Below are 25,114 nucleotides of genomic sequence, written 5' to 3'. Positions count from 1 at the left end.
GTTCAAGGTAAAGTTGAGAACAAGACTATATAAACATCAGGATTACTAATATTCTATCTCTTACTTTACTGGCAAGATTGCTACAATATAAAGGTTCAAGAAAATACTGAAATATATGAATGTATTAGATGAATTATCAACAGTACTCACGCATCATTTGAGCAAGTCACAAATTCTCCCTTTATTTTGGGATGCCATGAGCCAGTATGAAGCATTGCTGTATGACCCTTAAAAAAAAAAAAGGAAAAAAATCTTTTAAAAATGTAAAATAAACAAACTAACCAAAAGCTGACAAATTATGCTTAAAATTAAAACTTTTTAGTCTTCCCCAAGGCACACTATTTTAATTACAAACTGATATTTTATTTCAGTTTTATTTCATAATATGCTGTTTATTTCCTTTGTTTATTTTAATTTTAATTCACCGTGTAACCCCTCCTGCCCAGGAATTGGTACAGTGCTTACGTATAACAGGTGCTTAAAAAGAAAGAGGGGGAAATGACAGCCTCTCTTTAGGAACGAAGCAAAAAGAAAAACCACAATAAGACAATGGGAAAAAAAATCAGTGGAAAAGAATTAAGGAGAATAGAAAGTACTTACAAGTAACCAAGGCAAAAGCAAGAGGATAGGGAAAAAAAAATCCATTCTTGAAAATGTGTCAACAATCTTAATTCTACAATACATCTGTAAGAATAAATATGTGAGAAAGTAAAAACATCTTTAAAATGATTCAGGAAGATTAGCCCTACTCAGGATGGAGCATAATACAAAAACACTGCAATTATTTTATTTATTTATTTTTATCTTTATTGGAGTATAATTGCTTTACAATGTTGTGTTAGTTTCTGCTGTACAACAAAGTGAATCAGCTATATGTATACATATATCCCCATATACCCTCCCTCTTGCATCTCCCTCCCACTCTCCCTATCCCACCCCTCTAGATGGTCACAAAGCACCAGCTGATCTCCCTGTGCTATGCAGCTACTTCCCAATAGCCATCTATTTTACATTTGGTAGTGTATATATGTCCATGCCACTCTCTCACTTCATCCTAGCTTCCCCTGCCGCCACCGTGTCCTCAAGTCTGTTCTCTACGTCTGCGTCTTTATTCCTGCCCTGCAAGTAGGTTCATCAGTACCGGTTTTTTAGATTCTATATATGTGCATTAGCATACTGTATTTGTTTTTATCTTTCTGACTTACTTCACTCTGTGTAACAGTCTCTAGGTCCAACCACCTCACTACAAATAACTCAATTTTGTTCCTTTTTATGGCTGAGTAATATTCCATTGTATACACATGCCACCTCTTCTTTATTCATTCATCTGTTGATGGACATTTAAGTTGCTTCCATGTCCTGGCTATTGTAAATAGTGCTTCAATGAACGTTGTGGCATGTATCTTTTTGAATTATGGTTTTCTCAGGGTATATGCCCAGTAGTGGGATTGCTGGGTCATATGGTAGGTTCTATTTTTGTTTTTTTAAGGAACCTCCATACCGTCCTCCATAGTGGCTGTATCAATTTACATTCCCACCAACAGTGCAAGAGGGTTCCCTTTTCTCCACACCCTCTCCAGCATTTATTGTTTGTAGATTTTTGTGATGATGGCCATTCTGACCAGTGTGAGGTGATACCTCATTGTAGTTTTGATTTGCATTTCTCTAATGATTAGTGATGCTGAGCATCCTTTCATGTGTTTCTTGGCAACCTGTATGTCTTCTGGAGAAATGTCTATTTAGGTCTTCTGCCCTTTTTTTTTAAATTTATTATTATTTTGTTAACATCTTTATTGGAGTGTAATTGCTTTACAACTGTGTGCTAGTTTCTGCTTTATAACAAAGCGAATCAGCTATACATAGACATATATCCCCATATCTCTTCCCTCTTGCATCCCCCTCCCTCCCACCCTCCCTATCCCACCCCTTTAGGTGGTCACAAAGCACTGAGCAGATCTCCCTGTGCTATGCGGCTGCTTCCCACTAGCTATCTAGTTTACATTTGGTAGTATATGTTAAGTCCATGCCACTCTCTCACTTCATCCCAGCTTACCCTTCCCCCTCCCCGTGTCCTCAAGTCCATTCTCTAGTAGGTCTGTGCCTTTATTCCCGTCCTGCCCCTAAGTTCTTCAGAACTACTTTTTTTTTTTTTTTAGATTCCATATATATGTGTTAGCATAAGGTATTTGTTTTTCTCTTTCTGACTTACTTCACTCTGTATGACAGACTCTAGGTCCATCCACCTCACTACAAATAACTCAATTTCGTTTCTTTTTATGGCTGAGTAATATTCCATTGTATATATGTGCCACATCTTCTTTATCCATTCATCTGTCAATGGACACTTAGGTTGCATCCATGTACTGGCTATTGTAAGTAGAGCTGCAATGAACATTGTGGTACATGACTCTTTTTGAGTTATGGTTTTCTTAGGGTATATGCCCAGTAGTGGAATTGCTGTCTTCTGCCCATTTTTGGATTGGATTGTTTGGGTGTTTTTGATATTGAGCTGCATAAGCTACTTGTATATTTTGGAGATTAATCCTTTGTCAGTTGCTTCATTTGCAAATACTTTCTCCCATTCGAAGGGTTGTCTTTTCATCTTGTTTATGGTTTCCTTTGCTGTTGAAAACTTTTTTTTTTTTTTTTTTTTTTTTTTTGCAGTACGCGGGCCTCTCACCATCGTAGCCTCTCCCATTGTGCAGCACAGGCTCCGGATGCGCAGGCTCAGCAGCCATGGCTCACGGGCCCAGCCGCTCTGCGGCATGCAGGATCTTCCTGGACCGGGGCACGAATCCGTGCCCCCTGCATTGGTAGGCAGACTCTCAACCACTGCACCACCAGGGAAGCCCTGTGCAAAAGCTTTTAAGTTTCATTAGGTCACATTTGGTTATTTTTGTTTTTGCTTCCATTACTCTAGGAGGTGGGTCAAAAAGGATCTTGCTGTGATTTATGTCATAGACTGTTCTCCCTATGTTTTCCTCTAAGAGTTTGATAGTGTCTGGCCTTACATTTAGGTTTTTAATCCATTTTGAGTTTTTTTGTGTGTATGGTGTTAGGAAGCATTCTAATTTGATTCTTTTACATGTAGCTGTCCAGTATTCCCAGCACCACTTATTGAAGAGGCTGAATTTTCTCCTTTGTATATTCTTGCCTCCTTTGTCAAAGATAAAGTGACTGTATGTGTGTGGGTTTATCTCTGGGCTTTCCATCCTGTTTCAATGATCTATCTTTCTGTTTTTGTGCCAGTAGCATACTGTCTTGATTACTGTAGCTTTGTAGTATAGTCTGAAGTCAGGGAGCCTGATTCCTCTGGCTCCACAAAAACACTGCAATTAACACACTGTGATGTTGGTATAAAAACTGACATACAGGGCTTCCCTGGTGGCACAGTGGTTGAGAGTCCGCCTGCCGATGCAGGGGACACGGGTTCGTGCCCCGGTCCGGGAAGATCCCACATGCCGCAGAGCGGCTGGGCCCGTGAGCCATGGCTGCTGAGCCTGCGCGTCTGGAGCCTGTGCTCCACAACAGGAGAGGCCACAACAGTGAGAGGCCCGCGTACCGCAAGAAAAACAAACAAACAAACAAACAAACAAAAACTGACATACATACAAAATCAATCGCAGAGTATATATTTCAAACATAAACACACACATACACACACACACAATTCCCTCCTAGGTATCAAAGTAAGTTATAGTGGTCTCATACTGTAAGTCAGGTTCAGATGGGGCAGAAAAGAACCTAATATTTTTTAGTATAATAATGGCAAGGCCACTTATTCTGAAAGGGTCCAGCATAAAGCTAAATTAAAAGTAGTAAAATGTGCATATTTAAATGACTTAGAAGGAAAATAACTGTAGCTCTCTGGAAAGACTGAATTGGAACTGGAGTACCCACACATGGGCCTGGAGACCCATCTCTAGTGCCAGCTGCTCACAATGCCTCAAATAGTATCTGGCCAACTCCTGACATTCTGTTCATGTTAAAAAGGTACAAATAGGGACCAGAGATCTGGAATCTCTTCCTGCAGTAGGAAAGAATGGACCGAAGTACTGCCTGGAGGGACTAGATAGGAAGTTTGAGATTCCACTTTCCTCTCCCGAGCTCAAGACTTGTATATTCAACTATCAACTTGATTGACATTTCCATTTGCATGTCATAAGCATTTCAAACATAATAGGCCCAATAGGGAAATCTTGATTCTTACTGCCCATTTCATTTGCAATAAACTTCTTTCCTAGTTGCTAAAGCTACAAACGTGGAAGTAAACCTTAAAGACTCTAGTAACCCCTAAACTCTCTTCTCTCTACCTACCCAGATTTAATCCACTAGCTAGTCCTATCAGTTCAACCCCAAACACATCAGAAATCTATCCACTTTTCTCCTTTTTCACTACTACAACTCTTATATGAACCAACATTTTCTCGTGTCTCTACACCAGTTATTATGTACTGTGACAAGCCTGTGACTAGTCTCTCTACTTTTACTCTTGTGTAATGTGCTCCACAAAGCAATCAATAAAATAGAGACAAAAATTTAGAGGACAGACATATGGGCACCAAGGGGAGAAAGTGGAGGGGGGGGGGCGGGGATGAACTGGGAGATTGGGATTGACATGTACACACTAATATGTATAAAATAGATAACTAATAAGAACCTGCTGTATAAAAAAATAAAATAAAATACAAAAATAAAAAATAAAATAAATAAAGTTTAAGGTAACCCCTCCCCAAAAAGCAATCAATATCGTCCTTTAAAAATATACTTCTAAAAACACCACTGCTTTTTATCCTCCACTGGCTTTCCAACATCCTTCCACAGTGTACAAAAGCTTACATCTTCCAGCCCCTGCTTCCTTTACAACCTCCCTAACTTTGTGCTCCTTCTTGCCCAGAATGCACACACCCCCCTGGTCTTCTTTCATTTCCTCCCATACATGTGACTCTTTCCCCACATCGGGGCCTTTCACATGCTTTTCCATCTGCTGGAAAGCTCTTTTTCCACTTTTAAGTGACTGGCTTCTTCTCACTCTTTCAATCTCAGCTTACATGCCACTTATTCAAATGAGTATTGCCTGGCCCTCTATCTAAGTGAATATGGCCCATTCCATTCTTCTCTACCAGAGAACCTGTTCATTTCCTTGATAATAGTCACCACAATTCGTAGTGCTATATCTATTAACTTCTTATTTGATTCTTGACCCTGTGTTAATGTTTTACATATTCATAAATAAACAAATAAGGATGGGAAAAAACCTAAAACAATATAAACTGAAACAAATGAACCCTACTGTATTTCAAATGAATAACAAATACACTGAAAGAATAAACAGCAGGTAATAACCTAAGTAACTATACACCCTGTAGTGGGTTGAACGGTGGCCCCCCCAAAAGATATGTCCACGTCCTAATCACTGGAACCTGTGAATGGACCTCATTTGGAAAAAGAATATTTTCAGATATAATTAGGCATCTCAAGATAAGGTCACTCTGAATATCTGGGTCAGCCCTAAATTTGATAACAAGTATCCTCAAGTATCCTTATAAGAGACAGAAGGGGAGAAGACACAAAGAGGAAAGGCTCTGTGAAGATGGAAGCAGAGCCTGGAGTTTCGCAGCCACAAGGATGCCTAGAGTCACCAAAGGCTAGAAGAGGCAAGGAATGATTCCTCCAGAGCCGTTGGTGGGAGCGTGGCCATGCCAATACCTTGATTTCAGACTTCTGGCCTCCAAAATTGTGGAAGAAAAAATTTCCGTTGTTTTAAGCTACCAGGTGTGTGGTTATCTGTTACAGTAGTCCTAGGAAACTACTAATATATACTCCCAGTCTAAAGACCAAAAGAACGGTAAATAAATACTGCATTCCAGTTAATATGTCTGCATCTTTTTTTTGCAATGGTATGCGTTAACAATTCGGAAACTGCTTTCAATACAATGAAGATTTAAGCAATATTTGAGGAAATATGTTGAAGATAATGGGAGTCGAGTTTCTCACTGTTGGAGAAGGGAGTAACTAAAGTGGAAAAGGGGAAGACTAGAACGAACTTTGTGGTGTTTGACTGAAACTGGGGATATCAATATGAACTCATGGTTTTTAATAGGTATATGTAAATTTAAGGGTAAATGTACATTTGTAAATTATTCTCTAGCTTTATATGCTGCAAATGTCTAGAAACAATGACACCCCAGCAAACATAGCACAGATATCCTGGTTTCTAAATATCATTCTCCACTAAAGGAACCAGGGCTCCTTGGAGAAATGATTGTTTTGGGGGCTGATGTAGGAAAAGTACAAGATGAACATAGAATATTTGGTTATGCTAAAAAAATAAGAAAGTGTTGCAAAAATGACAGGGATATGCTAAAAAGATAAAATGTAGGTTGGAGAGGCTTCCACCAGCTAAACCTGGGACAATTAGGGCATCAAAATAAATAAAGTAATGGATTATAAACCACTGACTAAAATAAGAATCCTTGAATGCATATTAATATAATAAAGAAATAAATAAGAGAAAGCTCTTCCTTATAGAATACTAATAAATATAAGATAAATTATAGAGTTAGAAAAATCATCAGTTTGCAATCATGACAGTAATACCTGATTCAGACAAGAACCATCAATGGATGCTAACACTAATAGAGGGAAGTCTGATAATACACAGGGTAATTGCATGGTCTCAAAATCTCCCTGCAAATGGCTTAATATAATGACAAAGAGATAATCGTAACTTTATAGTGAAGAAGAAATCTGGTAGGCTCCATCTTAACAAGTGATCCAAGTTTACATCATCAATACTGGGATGCAACTGACATCATGTACTTTCTGATATGAGGAAGTAAGGAGGGTACAATATCATTTGTGGGTCAATCTTTCTAGAAATGCATACCCTGACTCTAATTATGAGAAAAAACAGGCAAAATCAAATTCTACATTTTACAAAACAACTGGCTTACAGTCTTCAAAAATATCAAAGTGAAAAAAAGGGGGGGGCGGGGCAGAGGAACTATTCCGAATTAAAGGAGACAAAAAGGCATGATGATTGAACTGGGGAGAAAATAATTAGGGACAAGATCATTAAGATAACTGATGAAACTATCAACTATGGATTAAATAGTATTTCATCAACATTAAATTCATGGTTATATAAAAAAATGTAATGTTATTAGGAACACCACACTAAAGAATTTAAGAGCAAAGGAGCATGATGTTTGCAACTTGTTTTCAAAAGTTGGGGGAAATTAAACACACATACATAATTTTTATGTATGTGCATATACATATGCGTGTGAGTGTCTAGGGGGTGTATAAGTGAGGTGGGAGGAAAGGAGGGAGAGGGGAGGGAGAGTGTATATTAGTCGAGGGAGGAAGAGATGAGGGGGAGATAAAGCAATGGGGTGAAATGTTAGCAATTGGTAAATCTGAAAAAGGGGTATAAAGAAGCTGTGTACTGATTTTACAACTTTTCTGTAAATTTGAAATTACATGAAAATAAATACTTAAAAAAATATATTCTGGCTGCTCTGTGAAGAAAACTCTGCTGCAAAAACAAAAGAGGAATTAAGAGGGTCAACTGGGAAGATATTGATGTGGTTCATGTGAAAATTGACAGTGGCCTGGACTAGGGAACAGCAAGAAAGTGTTCAGAAGTGAGAAGATTTGGGATACATTTTAAAGACAGAGACAATAGGATTCCCTAAAGAATTGGATCTGGGCTATAATAACAGATGAAGCCAATGCCTGTGATCTGAGCAGCTGTGTGAATGGGGTGACTGTATAAATACATGTCATTCTTTCTGGCCATGGAGAACATGAACCTCATTCTGTGTTTAGGGAATTCACCCCAAAAATGACTCTTCATAGAAGACAGAGGCTACCTCTCATAGAGAAGCAAAAAGTCAGATGCCAACTTTGCCAGCCTCCCTTACAGATACGACACAGGAAATGCAATTGAGCTCCAGCCACAACATTCATTTTGAGCTGTGACTCAAAGATAATGAGGATATCCTCTTTCGATCTCAGTCCATTCAGGCTGCTACAACAAAAATACCATAAACTGAGTGGCTTATAAACAACAAACACTTATTTCTCATAGTGCTGGAGGCTGGGAAGTTCAAGATCAAGGCAGTTTTAGTGTCCGAACTTCCTAATTCACAGATGTGGTCTTTCTGCTCTAACCTCACATGGTGAAGGGGAAAGAAAAGTTTCTCTGTCCACTTTCATAAGGGCACTAAACCCATTCATGAGAGTCCTGCCTTCATGACCTAATCACCACCTAAAGGCACCACCTCCTAGTAACATCACGTTGGGGTTAGGATTTCAACATATGAACTTGGGGGAGACACAACATTCAGACCTGAGGACTCTCGTTAAGGACAGCAGTACTGCATCTCCTGCAGGACAGAGTTCCCTGATCTTCAGTAGCAGTGGTACAAGCTGTGACATTCAATGTCTGGCAGTGACCATCACGATTTTATCAGCAAACCAGGTTTGTAGCATGGTTTGGGGGCATTGTTCCTGCATTTCACATCAAGTGTCATTCACCCCTTCCAGCATTCTCATTACACATAAATCAAGGAGAGTAAGCTTCTGCTGCAAGAACAGGTACTGAAATCCTCGCTCATAATATTTATCAGGGAACTGCAGTGAATTAAAATATATTTTGCAGGAGGTTCCAGTTTCACTCCAGGTGGAATATACACATTCCATCCTATCACTCCATCTGATTACAATAAGTTCTGAACAAAATTTTTAAAGTTACTGCCAGAAGACACTGAATAGTAGATAAGATCAAGCAAAAAGGATACAGAACCCAGGTCCCAAGGAGCAGTGACGTGATGAGTTTCCTGGGGGGATGTTTTTTGCCTTCTCACTTCCCAACATAGGCTCTGGGGCAGCCCACATTGACAACTGAGAGCAAGAGCAGATAGACAGGGTTCCAAGAAAAGGTTGCAATCTCCAGAGGGTAGGGGTGGTGGGTAGGGAGAGTGGTGAAGGACCTGGGAGACAAAGCTCTTGTGACCTGACCTACCCTATGCCAGGCAAACACAAGGAACAAAGCTGCCGGTCTCCCCTCAGTGCTGGTACCAGAAATGGAAGTAGCCTTTACAGGCCAAAGAACTACTGACTGCCTCCTTTTCACACCAGGCAAGCAGTGGCTCTGAGGTGGCACTTCTCATCCTCCCAACCAGCTGCAGGGGCCCTGTGAGGCGATTACAGCAGATGACTGCCAGCAACAAAACAGTAACTGCCCTCTCCCTGGTGACAGGAGAAGCCCTTCGGGGAGGATATCTATTGGCTCTCCTGACCTTACACCAGGGAAAGGCCAGCAACAAAGAGTCAAGGCGTCTCCTCCCCTGATCCAAAAGCAGCAAGGACAGCAACCTCAATGAGGTAGAACATTTCTGATGTTCCATGCCCTCTACTAGGCCAACATTAGCAACAAAGTAAGCCTAAGCCTCCCAACCATACAGTAGCATTTGTAGGACAGAAACCTTCTGATACTCTATGCTTTACATTGGGATAATGCCAACACAGACTAGCAGCACTCTCTTTTCCCACCAACTCAAAGAAGCAGCTGCTGAGGGGTAGGTAAAACTTGATTTCCCCATCCCATTCCAGCTTTGCCCAGAGGCACACCCAGTTATCGGAACTGCTACATAGCACAAAAAGAGTAAGTCTCTGGTTTTCCAGCAAGAACACCAGAACAGAAAACTTCTGAAAACAGAGGGTAAGAGGAAAGTTATGGGCTTAAGGAATAAGAAAGCTAGAGAAAAATATCATCTAAATCTGTACAAAAAGTCCTGAGCTCACTCCTGAGGCACATATATGTAAAATCTGTCAGAATCAACTGAAGGAAAGCACTGAGATCTCAAGATGGTGCAGACTACGATCAAGGTTCCACACAGACTCCTGGGTAACACACACATGAGACAAACCAGAATAGCATACAAAGGCATAAAGGCTTTGGAAATTAAACCAATACTGGAAGTAAAAACAGCTCACAGAAGTCAGGTCAAGATATACAGTCTAAAACTAATCAGACTGACTGTCAGCTTAAAAGAAACCACATATTCACATAAGGAAAAACACCTCTAGCATTCTCCAGAAGTTTAAGACAGGAGTCAGAATCTCATAACACAGTATTCAAAGTGTCAAGGATACAATCCAAAATTTAACATACAAAGAACCAGGAAAATCTAATCAGCTCTCAAGAAATAAGACAAAAGATGCCAACCACAAAATGACCCAAATGTTAGAATTCTCAGAAAACTACTTTAAATCAGTGTTTACAATCATGATACAAAAAGGGAAAGCAAACACTTTTGAAACAAATGCAAAGATAGACATGCTCAGCAAAGAAAAACAGACTAATTTTTTAAAATGGTTGTACTGAAAAATAATGGAAATTAAAAATTCACTGGAGGGGCCCAATAGTAGAAAGGAAATGTCAGAGGACAGAGTCAGTGAACTTGAAGACAGGTCAATAGAAATAATTCACTCTAAACCATAGGAAGAAAAAAGAATAGGGAAAAAATGAGCAGAGTCAATAATATTAGACAATATCAAAAGATTTAGTATTCATGTTATATAAGATTCAGAAAGAGAAGATAGGTGCAAAAAATTTTTGAAGAAATAATGGCTAAAAATTTCCCCAAAGTGGTGAAAAATGTAAACTTACAGATCTAAGAACCTCAGTGAATGCCAAACAAAATGAACTGAAAACAAAAAACAAACTAATGAAAGCCAGAAGACAGTGGAACAACACTTTTAAAGTACTGAGAGAAAAATACTGTCAAGTTAACTGTACAGAAAATGTACTTCAGAAGTGAAGTTGAAATACAGACACTCTAAGATGAAAGAAAACTAAGAGAACTAATTCACATGGAAAATAAGAATAACAAAAAATTTCAAGAATCATTTTATTAGTTCAAGAATATGTATTATTATTTTATTCTTATTATTTTATTATTTCAAAAAATATTAATTTAAGAATAATCATGAGGGGCTTCCCTGGTGGCGCAGTGGTTGAGAGTTCGCCTGCCAATGCAGGGGACGCGGGTTCGTGCCCCGGTCCGGGAGGATCCCACATGCCGCGGAGCGGCTGGGCCCGTGAGCCATAGCCACTGAACCTGCGTGTCCGGAGCCTGTGCTCCGCAACGGAAGAGGCCATGGCAGCGAGAGGCCCACGTACTGAAAAAAAAAAAGAATAATCACGAGGACCTTCCTGGTGGCGCAGTGGTTAAGAATCCTCCTGCCAACGCAGGGGACACGGGTTCAAGCCCTGGTCCGGGAAGATCCCACATGCCACAAAGCAACTAAGCCCATGTGCCACAGCTACTGAGCCTGTGCTCTAGAGCTCGCGAGCCACAACTACTGAGCCCACATGCCACAACTACTGAAGCTCGCATGCCTAGAGTCCGTGTTCTGCAATCAGAGAAGCCACTGCAATGAGAAGCCTGTGCACCGCAATGAAGAGTAGCCCCCCACTTGCCACAACTAGAGAAAGCCTGCACGCAGCAATGAAGACCCAATGCACCCAAAAATAAATAAATTAATTTTAAAAAATAATCATGAAAAGGAACAAAGTTGAAGGATTCACACTTTCCAACTGCAAAATTATCTACATGTCAATGTTAATAGCAGCTTTATTCATAAAGCTTTGTAGGTAAAACATGTTTTGGCAATGGAACAGATGTACAGTGAGAGGGAAAGGGGAAGTAAAGAAGACATTTCAAGAAGGAGAGAATAATCAACTGTGTCAAACACTGCTGAGAGTTACAGTATTATGAGAACTGACCACCAGATATGAATGGCATGATGGGTGGGCGCCATGAACAGATAAGTGAGTTAGGTTCCCCTCAATTCTGTGCACCTAAGGTATTAAAAGATAGTAATTAAACTGGCTCATAGAGTAAAATCATAGGACTGTCAGGGATCCCATTAAGCTCTTTCCAAAATAGAAATTTGCCAGTCTTTGCTTATTTAAGAAAAAACAAAGAATTTCTAATACCAAGCAGTAAATAGGTACCTGATCTAGTTTCACCCCATTAAATATCTGCCTCTGGGAAAACAGCTCATGATTTGCAACAGCAGGAACACCCCAATAACCCCAAGATATGCCCTACCTTCAAGGACTTAGATCCTAAACTGCCTTGGCTTCCTCAATCTTGCACACTACTCCACACCTTCATTCTCCCGCTCTGCTTAGCTCAGCTCCACCTCCACTGACATCTCCGCCTGGCTTCTTAATCTAATGTGGAGCCTGCTTACCTCCCAGTCAGTTCCTAGTTTACCATCTTCCTCTCCCACTCCCAGACTCAGGGATTCACCCATTCTCGGCACAATGGGTGCTGCTCAGTCCAGTTCTTAGAATCCCACTTCCTATGCTTTGACATAACAACAACCTCAAAACTGGCCCAGCCCATACAGGTCTGGAAGGCAGGCTCCAGAAAACAGGTCTTCTATTGATATTTGTTGATTAGAGGTGAAATAGCATCTTGAAATATAAAGGATAGTTCTAAGAGGACCAAAAGAAGATGATCCCTATTACATAGAACACTATGATAAAATGTGGTCACCTTAGTTGTTGAATACACAGAATATGAACACAAATAGTAAGTTAAACTGAAGAAATCTAAAAGACTATGAATCTTGTTTCTTGTTTGTAAAGACAAGAGTATGACAAAGGCAATGGGAATGTTAAGTACCCTTGTGTTAAAACAGTGACGAAAATTAATCATAACAAAAAATGAAGTTCAACTAAGGATTCTTAAATGGAACTAAACAGATTCAGTACCACGGCTAACATTAGTGGAAAAATTTTTAAAGTGACACCTATTAAAGAAGAGTCAGTGACTAAAACACTTTTTCATCAAATAAACTAGGTTTTCTCTCTTTCTCCTTTATCTAAACATAGGCAGGCACCCCTGGAAAAAAATTTTTTTTTCCCTCCTTTATTTAACAGCCTTAACTGGAAAGAGCCTAGTAGAAAGAATGAAACATCTATTTGTTTCTCATAATATGCTAAACTTTGCATACAGAGAGGACATTATCAAACCGTGATGACTATTGGTTTCCTCTAACACACACGCGCACGCACACACACACACACAGAGGTATGCTGATCAACACCTGTCAGTCCATACCCTTGTGGCAGCCTCATGACAAAAGCTGTAAAATAGCTGCCTCACCACAGCACCATTTGTAGTCACTGAATGAAGTGAGGCTCTGTGACCCACAAGAATGAAAGTACCCATGTCTTTGGCATGGTGAGCTAACTAATAGAAGCAACTCCTATGAAGAGATGAAGTGCATCAGGGAATATACCTTGAGCCTTAATCCAAAAGTTCTTCTTAACCAAAGTCTATTCATGGGCTTTCAGTAATCACCAAACTTCCTGAAGTTGCCAGCAAGATTTTGTGTCTGTATATTTTGCTGGAGAAAACGTTCATAGCTTGATTTTGGGAGGTAGCAAACTTCTTCTCTAATGGACTACATAGTAACTATTTTAGGCTTTCTGGGACACATGGTCATTGAGGCAACTACCCAAATTCTACCACTGTAAGCACAAAAGCAGTCACAGACAACAGTAAATGAATGGGCGTGGCTGTGTTTCAGTAAAACTTTTATTTACAAAAAACAGGTTGCAGGCTGGATTTGGACCACAGGCTATAGCCTGCTGACCCCTGTTGTAATCCATCACACTCTTAGTCATTTACTTCTAGGAATCAAGGACTCTGAAGTCCAAATCTTTCTAATTCCTGAGCAATTTTAAAATCCATTTGAAGATATCAAAGAGATCGATTCATTCTTCTTTGATCTACTCAACTCCAATGACCTCTTCTAAGATATTTCAGCAGCCCCAACTATGGCTAACTCTGTCCACAGATGGTTCCTTTTCTGAAATCAAGAACTTTCTTTTCAACATCCTAAATTTCAACCAATCACTCAGCGTAAACCTGAGTGTCCTTTTATAATGCACAACTTTTATTATGGAATAACCCCCTCCTCCTCATCATTGTACTCCATTCAAACACCTCGGGCTAATGAATAGACTCAGGGATATCATACGAATATGCCGAATGACTATCTACAAATTTAGATTTAGTGGCCATTAATGCTCCTACAATTCTTCCAGCAATTTTCCTCTCACGCCATCAATAGCTATTCTAAGCCTTCACTGTCCTACATAAGGCCTCATCCCAACACCTCCTAACACAAAACTAGGAAATGACCCTGTGACTACACGGTGATACCTTCAACTGCCTATCTAAGGCTCACCACCTATAAACGTACCTGCACATGAGCCCATCCTTATCCCTCCATTCCCAGTGTAAATAAATTCCCTCCTCCCACTCAAAGCTAATTCCTGCTCTTATGTTTGATCTCTGTCACTACCACCTCCTCAGGGACTTTCATAATTACTTAGTCTGTTTGGTATTTGCAGAAACGTGTTAGTTTTCTATTGCTGTGTAACAAATTACCACAAACTTAGGGGTTTAAAACAACTCCAATTTATTAGCTAACAGTTTTGGGAGTTAGAAGTCCAGTCACAATCCAGAAGTCTGAATTTTCTGCTCAGGGTCTCATAGACTAAAATCAGGATGTCGGTAGGGCTTCCGTCTGGAGGCTCTGGGGAAGCATTTGTTTCCAAGTTCATTCAGGTTGCTGGCTGGCAGAATCCAACTTCCTGTGGATGCAGGACTAAGATGCCTATTTCATTGTATCTGTCAGCTAGGGGCTGCTCTCAGCATCTAGAAGCTGTGTCCTTGCCACATGGATTCCTTCACCTTCAAAGCCAGTAAATGAAAACCTTTCTCTTGTTGAATCTGAATTAGGCAAAGACATGCCCCAAAATCTTTGCAAAAACAATCTCTTCTTGACATATACACACTACCATATATAAAATAGATAACTAATAAGGACCTACTATATAACACAGGGAACTCTACTCAATACTCTGTAATGGCCTATATGGGAAAAGAATCTAAAAAAGAGTGGATATATGTATATGTGCAACTGATTCACTTTGTTGTACACCTGAAACTAACACATTGTAAGTCAACTATACTCCAATAAAAATTTAAAAAAAAAAAGAATAAGGGAAAAAGAAATCCCTTCTCTAACCATAGCCCTTGCTGAAATGGCTAAGAAATAACCTCCTTAAGCTTCCTAGAGCTCACCTGCTTTGTTTGAGAAAATCTGTGAGGCACATGCTTCATTTCTTGAAAGAGTCTTTTAGTGTGACTGAATATTCTGACCTTTTGATCTTTCTGAGGTTTTAGCAAAAGGTTATATAGCCACACTTTCAGAAGCAATTTCTTCATTTTAACATTCTTTGCCATGTGGATAGGTTCAAAATTAACTAAATCATCTAGTATTCATTCCTTTTTAACAAGACTTCTCTCAGTTTACCTTTTTTCTCTCATATTTTATTATAAGTAGCAAGAAGAAACCAGGCAGTACTTTCAACATTTTGCTTGGAAATCTCCTTGGCTATAGCTATGCACCCAAATTCATCACTCAGGTTCTGCTTGCATCTTCAAAGCCTTGAACAGAGAATCCCCCTTGAGTCAAATCCCTCGAATTTTAAAATCCTTTTTTGCCAGGAAGAGCCCAATCCCTTTTAAGGGCTCATCTGATTAGGCAGGATGCACTGAAGATAATCTTCCTTTCTTTTTTTTTTTTGCGGTACGCGGGCCTCTCACTGTTGTGGCCTCTCCCATTGCGGAGCACAGGCTACGGACGCGCAGGCTCAGCGGCCATGGCTCACGGGCCCAGCCGCTCCGCGGCATGTGGGATCTTCCCGGACCGGGGCACGAACCCGTGTCCCCTGCATCGGCAGGTGGACTCAACCACTGTGTCACCAGGGAAGCCCTAATCTTCCTTTCTTAAAGACAACTGTGCCAGACAATATAACCTCATCACAGAAGTATCTCATCATAGTCATTGGTCACATCCACACTCAAGGGGAGGGGCAGGGAATCTTGGGTGCCTTCTTAGAATTCTTCCTACAAGGACTGTGTGTGTAGCAATTCTGAAATTACTTTCTATGGACTATACCATTGAAGAAATGAGAAAATATACTGGTGATGCTGGAGGCCAAGTTTCTCACTGGAGAAGTGAAATACAAATATGGAATGGGGAAAGGCTAGGAAGTTGGATTAGAATTGGATATATCAGGGTGAACTCATGATTTTTTAATATATTTTGTTTATTTTTTGATTGGTTGGTTTATCCTCCCAGCCCCAAGCTCTGTCTTCTGAAATAGTCTAGAAGCATTAACACCTCAGCAGCAATGAACATATCCAGTGCCCAGATGTTGATTTGTAAATAGAATTCCCTATTCAAAAGAGCCATGGAATGCTAGAGAAATCAGAACAGAAAAGTACAAGGTGAGCCAGGAACTTTCGTTGTGCCAGAATGTAAGAAAGTACCCCCCAAATGACGGGGATATGTCAAAAGGATAGAAACCAGTGTTATGGAGTTTCTATTAGATAAAAAGCTCTGGAAATATTCAGAAACTGCAAAGAAACACAATGTACTTTAAATCACTGCATTTTTTAGAGTTTATATTTGCAGTTAAAACCATCAGTTACAAACGCTTAAGGAAATAAAAATATACCTAGAACTCACAGTTTACAATATTTTACTCCTAAGAAACAATATTTACCATTAAAAGGACATGACTAAAATATTTCTTCTCCAAATAGTAAGGGCAATTTTCTCGAGTGGCTGGATATCAGAATAACTACATGTACTATTCAAATATAAATACAGCATTTGAAAATACCTTTTTCCCAGAATTCCTTATAAAGCTTTTAATCTCCATAATTAAAGTACACTCACAGAGAGATGGCCCACTAAAATATTCAAGAATTCTGGTGTCCCCTGAGCCTGTCCCCTCCCACTTTAGCCAAGTAATTATGAAATAAATGGCACAGAACTGTTTTAATGTTGAAAAAGAAAAAGGCTGAAGGCAAAGTATATGTCTAAGAGTTTAAAGTAATAGAGAAAAACACTCTCTGGGACTTCCCTGGGGGTCCAGTGGTTAAGACTCTGCACTTCCACTGCAGGGGGCGCAGGTTTGATCCGTGGTAGAGAACTAAGGTCCCACATGCCACAGGGCGCGGTCAAAAAAAAAAAGAACAGAAAAAAAAGAAAAACACTCTCTGATTGGAAGTAATGTACTAACATTCTCATTTAGAATAAATAAGTTTTAGATGACAATATAACTACAGTTTTTAAAGCATGCTTTTGAATGGTTTAAGGGTTGATTCCTGTTTATCCTTGTCCTACTTTCCTAATGACTTAAACCTGAAGAAGTAAGGCCCCATTTTCCCAGATAATATAACCAATAAATCCCATGAACCCCAGATCAGTGACCTTCATATTCTAAAGACACAGCAGAACCTGATTTTCAAAGGATATCTTATAGAGAACTCCAACAGTTCTCCAATAAAACAGACAAAATTGGGACTTCTCTGGCTGAAGGAGGAGGCCCGCTGCCCCTCACTCACACTCTAAGGCCTCTCATTCCACCCCACTACAGGCCCTGAGGCACTGGCGTACAATCCCAAGACTGCAGAACCTGTAAAATGTGGCTCCAAACAATAAATGATGTAAAGGTTCTGGTGTGATCAGAAAAAAATCTTTTTCAGATGCATAAAGGAAAAAATACAGAAATTGACATCTTAATAGTGATTATATTTGGGTAGTAGAATTATTTTTTCTTTTTTTATTTTCCAAATTTTTAACAATCAATAAGAATTACTGTTAGAAACCCAATAAACTATTTTTTAAAGGTATAAATATAAATACTCTCCCTGTAATGCATTGTGTTGCAGTATGTAACAGAAAAAAAAAAATTCAGGGACTTCCCTGGTGGCACAGTGGTTAATAATCCGCCTGCCAATGCAGGGGACACGGGTTCGAGCCCTGGTCCGGGAAGATCCCACATGCCGTGGAGCAACTAAGCCCACATGCCACAACTACTGAAGCTCGCGTACCTAGAACCCATGCTCTGCAACAAGAGAAGCCATCGCAAAGAGAAGCTCTTGCACCGCAACAAAGAGTTGCCCCTGCTCGCTGCAACTAGAGAAAGCCCATGTGCAGCAATGAAGACCCAGCGCAGCCAAAAATAAAATAAATTTATAAAAAAAAAAAAAAAATTCAGTACCACTATAGGTACACATTAAAAAGAAATATACACATACACACAAAGACACAAAGATTAGAGATAAAAATCTAACGATATAACAATTTAATAATCTAATTAGAAAGGCCTGTTTATGTTTGAAGTACATAATATTTTATCATAATAGATCAGATATATTTAATAGTTTCCTTTAATGTCCTACTTGTTGAACTTTCCAGTAAAGCCACAAGTTAATAATTACTCTTGGAATCAGAAAAGAAGCTTAGAAATTAAGAAAAAGTGTCCCATGAAATCTGCTTCTTTCAAATAATAATTCTTGCATTTCTAAAACCCATCACTCAAGCCAAAGACTACAATTAAGTTACAAGTAATGTTTCCTAAACAAATAGTTAATTATATTTGCTTCTGGAAAATGGAGAGAGTAAATAGTAACCATGATTTTGAAATCAAAGTAGAGATGATATTAGACAAGATTGGGAGAGTTCTAATATTTAGTTACAATCTATATAGTTGTTTTTTGCATATTGGTAATTAACTTAATATTTTAATTTCCTACATTTCTACATAGATTTGTTTATCCACCCTCGTCCTACTTTCCCAATAATCTTACTATATGTAATATATATTTCTGAAATAAATATATATATATTTCTGAAACTGCAGAAACAGCCAGATTTCTTTCTTCTTGAAATTTTCTTGGCTAAAACCTAAATCCACAAAGTCTTAGTCTTTTTATAATGTAAGAAGCCCTGAGCGGTTGAAATCATTAAGAGCTTAGAAACTGGCAAAAACTTCTCTTCTTCATGTTATTTAAGCAAAATTGTCTATGGTATGGGCCTCCCTGGTGGTGCAGTGGTTGAGAGTCCGCCTGCCGATGCAGGGGATACGGGTTCGTGCCCCGGTCTGGGAGGATCCCATATGCCGCGGAGCGGCTGGGCCCGTGAGCCATGGCCTCTGGGCCTGCGCGTCCGGAGCCTGTGCTCCGCAACGGGAGAGGCCACAACAGTGAGAGGCCCACGTACCGCAAAAAGAAAAAAAAAAAAAAAAACCAGAACTATTTGAGTTTAAGATAGAGAGATTGATCTGGAGCCCTATCTGCTTTATTTCCTTATCACCATCACCCTCAAAACAACATCTTTGGTGGAATCCTTAGGCAATGACTTTAAGATGAGGAGAGAGAAACTCTAGTGGAATACGTGGGGGAAAAGAAACACTATTCAAGCCACCACTACAATATAATTGCATATAGCATTACGTTTCAATTATATTTGAATGCTGTCTGAATCATCTAACACACACTGGACACTCAATAAACAGTCAGTAAACAAAAGGAAAGGCATGAGACTGTGATCCTCATTAGGATTAAGAGGCATTTCACTAGGCTTCAGCAGAGGGCAGTTTGGAACACACTGTATTAATTTATTCCAATAGCTCAACTGGAGCACCTAAAATAGATTACAGTCAATTCTCATTACTCACAGTAGTTATGGTCTACAAAGTTCTGCAAACACTGAATTATCAAATACAGGATTAGATTACTGCAAGTCTCTGGTCACATTTTTGTCAACCAATCAATACATAACTTTGTTTTATGTATGTTTGTGTTTAAGGACATCTTTTATTTAACATATATAGTTGAGTCATTAACAATGAACTCACAGCCAACAGCACTATAACTTTTCCTTGAATGAAGTTTATCTAACACATGTATTTTCTCTATAAGGCACATCAAAGACTTCCTTGAACTTAGGTAACACTTGACAGGACTACAGCAATTCAGTCCTGGGGGCCATTTTAAACAGCAAGATCACCAACCAAAAGCACAAAACTAAGAAAAATGTAGCACTAAATAGACCTCCAAAAGGACACTTGATTACAGCATGAGAACTGAAAGAAGAAGGTGGAGCATCGCCTTGATCAAATGCTTTTTTGCCACTCTGCCAGATGCATGTCTGAAAATTACCATGAAAGGGCTGTGAGTATTGATTTTGGGGTTACAAAAAAGTTTTAGCAAGTAGGTGAGCTTGCAAATACAGAAATCACAAATAATGAGGATCGAGTGTATTTTCTTAGACAATCAAATCTCATGTAAGATGTTGACTTAGGCACAACCCAAAGGTACTAGAAGAAGGTACTAGATAGGAGGGGAAGAGAGAGTGAAAATCAGAATTCAAATGAAGGCTCAAAATTCTACATCAGCCATATGCACTAACACTTTAACATATCTTTAAATCGTTTTTATTGATGTATAGGAGAGATTTACTTAGAGAAATATTACAACATATAAAAACTACATAAAGTCTTAATTTCCACTCATACAGTGGTAGACTTGATATAATGCATAATAAAAACCTTTTAAAATCCAGAATGCACAAAGTGCTGCACAGTGTGGTCACTAAATTAAAAATTGCATTATTGTTCCCAATCCATCATCCCTCCCTGTATCCACAACCTCTGACATGTGGTACTACAGTTCCTCTTACTAGAGACCAGATGTTATTCATGGTCATGTGATTTGCTTTGGTCAGTGGAATGTTCGTGGACATGATATGAGCAATGGCTTGAAATATGCTTTCAGAGTTGGAGTTTCCTTCTTGTATTTCTGCCATCACCATAAGAAAAACATGCCCTCAGGTAGTCTGTTGGTACAAGGAGGAACAGAGTCACACGGGACAAGCCTACACTCTATCTGCAGCTTGGAGCCAAGCCCAGGCAAGAGCAGCCAACCCATATATATGTTAGCAATTATAAATAAGCCATTAAGTTTCATAGCATTATTGGGACTACAGTTACTTGATATTTAATATACATTAATTTAAAAATATCATTAGACCACTAAAATCCTTTACATAAAAAGATTGATGGGACCCTCTTTCATTCTTGTCCTAAAGCCTAGTACATAGTAGGTTTGTGGTAGACTTATTTCACAAGATGGCTGCATTCGTATCTCCCAACCCCCTTGATACTTTACAATGTGATCTTGCCATTCACCCACCAAATGGTGAAGTCTATCTCCTCTCTCCCCGAACTTGGGCTGGTCCTATGATGCTGTGTAAGACTCAATACCAGACCTTAAGGAATGTGAAGTTCCCATGTTCATCCTTCATGGAACCTAGTCACCAAGCAGCAAGTTAAACCACACTAAGTGTCTACCACACTGTGAGAAAGCCCAAACTAGACACGTGGAAGGAGAAAGGGGGCAGGGTTGGAGGGAGAGAATGTGTGTGTGTGTGTGTGTGTGTGTGTGTGTGCGTGTGTATGTGAGAGAGAGAGAGAGAGAGAGAGAGAGAGAGAAGGGGCAGGGGAAAGAGGAAGAGAGAAAGAAATGCCACTGGTGAGAGCACCAGCTGTAAACCATCAGAGTGAGGCCATTTTGGACTTTACAACTATCCTAGTGCCCCAGCGGACACTATGAAGCAGAAGAACTTCCTGGTCAATGCACAAAATTGCAAGAAATAATAAATTATTTTTAAGATGTTAACTTTTGGGGTAAATTACGGCTGCACCAACAAGCTGTTAGTAAATGTGTACTGAATTAATTAAATTCACTAAAATACTCTGTGTCATACTTACCTTGGTGTTGGCCATATCTACAATATACTGGTCTCCCTTTATACATTCCATTACTTCAAAACCATCTCTGTCAATCACTTTGGCCTGAGAGCTTCCAGATACAACAAGAATCATGTCTCCTGTGTTACTGTACTGCAATGACTTGATCTGATGGCTATGGAAAAAACAAAAAAAAGACAATCTGGTAAGACACTGAGCATGTTTATACTTTCACTTATTAAGCACTGTCAGAAAAACAGTCACACAACTCCACAAATTGTTAATTCTACAAAATCAGGAACATCAACCTCAAATGGGCCCTCAACACCAGTGCCTACCCTGTTAAGCTCTCCTCCCACTCTCCATAGCAATCTATTAAAATCTCTATTTGCCTTAAATCTTCAACCCAAACTACTCCTCCTCTGTAGCTGTTGATTCTTCCTGCTCTTTCCCAGAAGAAACATATAAGAACTGCCTCAACCTCCTCTGATTACTGTTATAAATGCATCTGCTTCTGAACACCTCTCTTGCTTCTTCCGTTTGATTACAATGGTGAAAATGAACCTCTTCCTGCCCCAGGCATATCTACTACCTATATTCTGGATCCCACCCCTTTCCAGTCTCCTCAGTAACTTCTGACTACTCTCCCTCTCTCTCCTCCCCTTCACAGCTAAGCTATCTAAACAAGTTATCATCTCCCTCCTTATTTCTCTAGCACTGTAGTATCCTTTCCACCCTCACCACCCCACTGAAAGTGATCTTGCCACGTGGCTGTAGTGAATGCTTCGGTGTGCCACCCGGATCGATCCTTTCAGGACTGAAGTACTCATTCCCCCAAGCTTCCAGGATTTGGCCTGCTGGTGGCTTAAAACTAAACTAAACCCTCAGGAATTTCCTTGAGTCGCAGAGAACTCCCTCATCCAAGGTTATGTTACCATCCCAAAGCATCCCACAGTCAATGACTGGTCAATGTGCAGTAAAATGGTCCAGCCCTCTGTTTCAATCGGGAATATCTCAGAAGGGTTATTCCAGCTTCAGACCTCCCTGTGGGAATCAGCTGAGGCTGCTGTTGCAACTACCTGGCAATTCAGTTCCTCCATCTTCCTAATGCTGTTTCCCCGCACCTTCTCTCCTAGGGGTTGATCCCAGAAGCACTCCTCAACAAACCTCCTACATGCAAATCCTGAAGCTTCAAAATGTTTTGGGGGAACCTAACCTGAGAGCCTTGGTAGCAAAAGTAGACCTATGAAGTCCACTCCAGTGGTGTCAGTCACTGACTGGTTAGCAATGAGGACCCCATCACTGGTGGTACATAGTCCCTGATAAGCTGCAGCAGCGCAAATGCAACTGCTAAAACTGTTGGTCAAAGGGAAGGCACTGGCTGGTGCAACACTTCAGGCATTTGAAAGGTACAGGAAAGGAAGTAATTGAAAGGACTATGGAACTGGGTAGCTATTGCTAGGGGCAGTCAGCGCAAAAAAGAAAGACAATGAAAGGCTGAGGATGATTAATCACCAATTAAAGACTACAGACTGGAAGTCCGAGGGCCCATTTAGCAGCATATAAAGACAGGGTTATTGCTCTCTGTCAGGTGAGTGCTATGCAGTCACTGATCCCCTAAAGCAGGTGTTTCTACTTCTATTAGGAAGGAAGACCAAAAGCAGTTGACATTCATATGTAAATCAACAGCAGCATATATTTACATGCTTGAACCAGGGCTATGTTAATTTTCTAGTCCATTGTCTTAAAATAGTCCCAAGGGACCTGGACAATCCAAAGAAATTCATGCTGGTCCATGATCTCCATGACAGCATGTTAACTATGTCAGGTGAGCAAAATGTCTACACTACATTGGTTAGAAACACTCTCTCCAGGAGATGAGAGATAAAACCTAGAAAAGATCAGGAGACTGAGAAAAGGAGATGTGGGGAAGATCCACATAGACAGACATATGAAAGTGGACACCAAAAATGAAGCTCTTTGTATCACATGTTAACCCCAGAGAGCATCAACCTTAAAAGAGGCAATGAACAACCATGCAAAGTTAGTTGGCCAGTTCAGTTGACATTAGCTAGCTTTTGCCATCATCCACTCCACTCTTAATGCAATAGGCTCATAAATGAAACAGTGGTGCTAGCAGGGATGAAAGTTATGCATGGGAATGACAACAGCTCTCCAAAGGTGACCTAACTATTGCTGAAGGTCCAACCCGCCAGTAACAGAAGCCTATGGTAAGACCCCCTCCCAAAATCAATACTAAGCTGATAAATATGTAAAATACATAATATGAAAGACTGTGATAACTGTACAGAGAAAAACAGAATGGGGAAGGCAGATAGTAGGTACCAAGGGGGCAGGAATAAATATTTTAAGTGGAGTGCTCAGGAAGTAAGTGACTGAATAGTTTATCAGGTAACTGAAGTAGTAGGTTATGGAGATATTTTCAGGAAGAGTGTTCCAAGAAGAGGGAACAGTTACTAGAAAGGACCTGCAGCAAGAGAATACTTGGTATGTTCCCAATGTGGCTGTAGAATGAGCAAAAAGAACAGGAGTTGGAGATAAGGTCAGAATGCAGCCAGTGGGGGTGGTGCAGATCATGGAGGGCCAGGTAAGGCACCAAAAGGACCTTGGTTTTACGCTCTCTAGAAGAAATGAGAGGAAACCCACTAGAGCATTTTGAGCTGAGAAATGATACAATCTGACCTATTCCGTACAGAACCACTTTGTTGGCCTGGACTATTTTATAGTCTGAAGTCTATGGAGCCCTTCTTAGCATGTGTTTAAACACATTTAAAAAAACACACTAGACACACCATGGAAATCATTCATAAAGAAATAACTATAAAAATATATTTTTAAAAAAAATTTGTGACATAACATGGAGTTTCTACACTAATGTATCAAGTAACTAGGCCTAGAGGCAGGTCTGATAACTTCTGTAATTTCAAAGCAGTGATGATCATAAACAATATATCTTTCAATATACCTGTAACAATGGTAATGTGATATGAAAGCATCTGAAATTTGCAGGTACACCTGTGACTTTGTTGCCTACTTTCATAATTAAAGGAAATGCTAAATTTCAGTTAGAAGTTAGTGAAAGGAAAGAAATTTTTATCCAGGTTCACAGAAATTGGGAGAACCAGATACTGAACTCATGAGCCATAGAATTTTGTATAACTATAATTAAGAAATTAAGTGACAAGGTAGAGATCTTATAAGAGAACGGAAAATCATAAAAAAATATGAAGAAATTCTAGAGTGAAAAATACATAACTGAAATTTAGAATTAATAGATGGGTTTAATAGCAGAGAATTAACAGTTAAAAGATCATTTTTAGATTGAAGCATGGTGAGAAAAAAATGGAAAATGCAGAAAAAAACATAAGATACACATAAGAT

The 25,114-nt window shown here is 39.6% G+C and overlaps 1 protein-coding gene across 2 annotated transcripts in view; it reads right to left on the bottom strand.

Moving 5' to 3' along the window:
* WDR70 (WD repeat domain 70) overlaps nucleotides 1–25,114 on the bottom strand; it is a 316,067-nt gene that overhangs the window by 191,066 nt on the left and 99,887 nt on the right. For both annotated transcript variants that reach the window (XM_081231053.1, XM_081231052.1), the window contains exons 8-9: nucleotides 21,734–21,887; nucleotides 151–227 (exon numbers count right to left, since the gene is read on the bottom strand). In XM_081231053.1, coding sequence (XP_081087179.1) covers nucleotides 151–227; nucleotides 21,734–21,887 — 231 coding nt within the window. The remainder of the gene's footprint in view (nucleotides 1–150; nucleotides 228–21,733; nucleotides 21,888–25,114) is intronic.

Source organism: Mesoplodon bidens (genome assembly GCF_964165515.1).
Source record: "Mesoplodon bidens genome assembly, chromosome: 4".
Taxonomy (NCBI): Eukaryota; Metazoa; Chordata; class Mammalia; order Artiodactyla; family Ziphiidae; genus Mesoplodon; species Mesoplodon bidens.
Note: the sequence above shows the minus strand (reverse complement) of the source record. Positions and strands in the feature narration are given on the sequence as shown.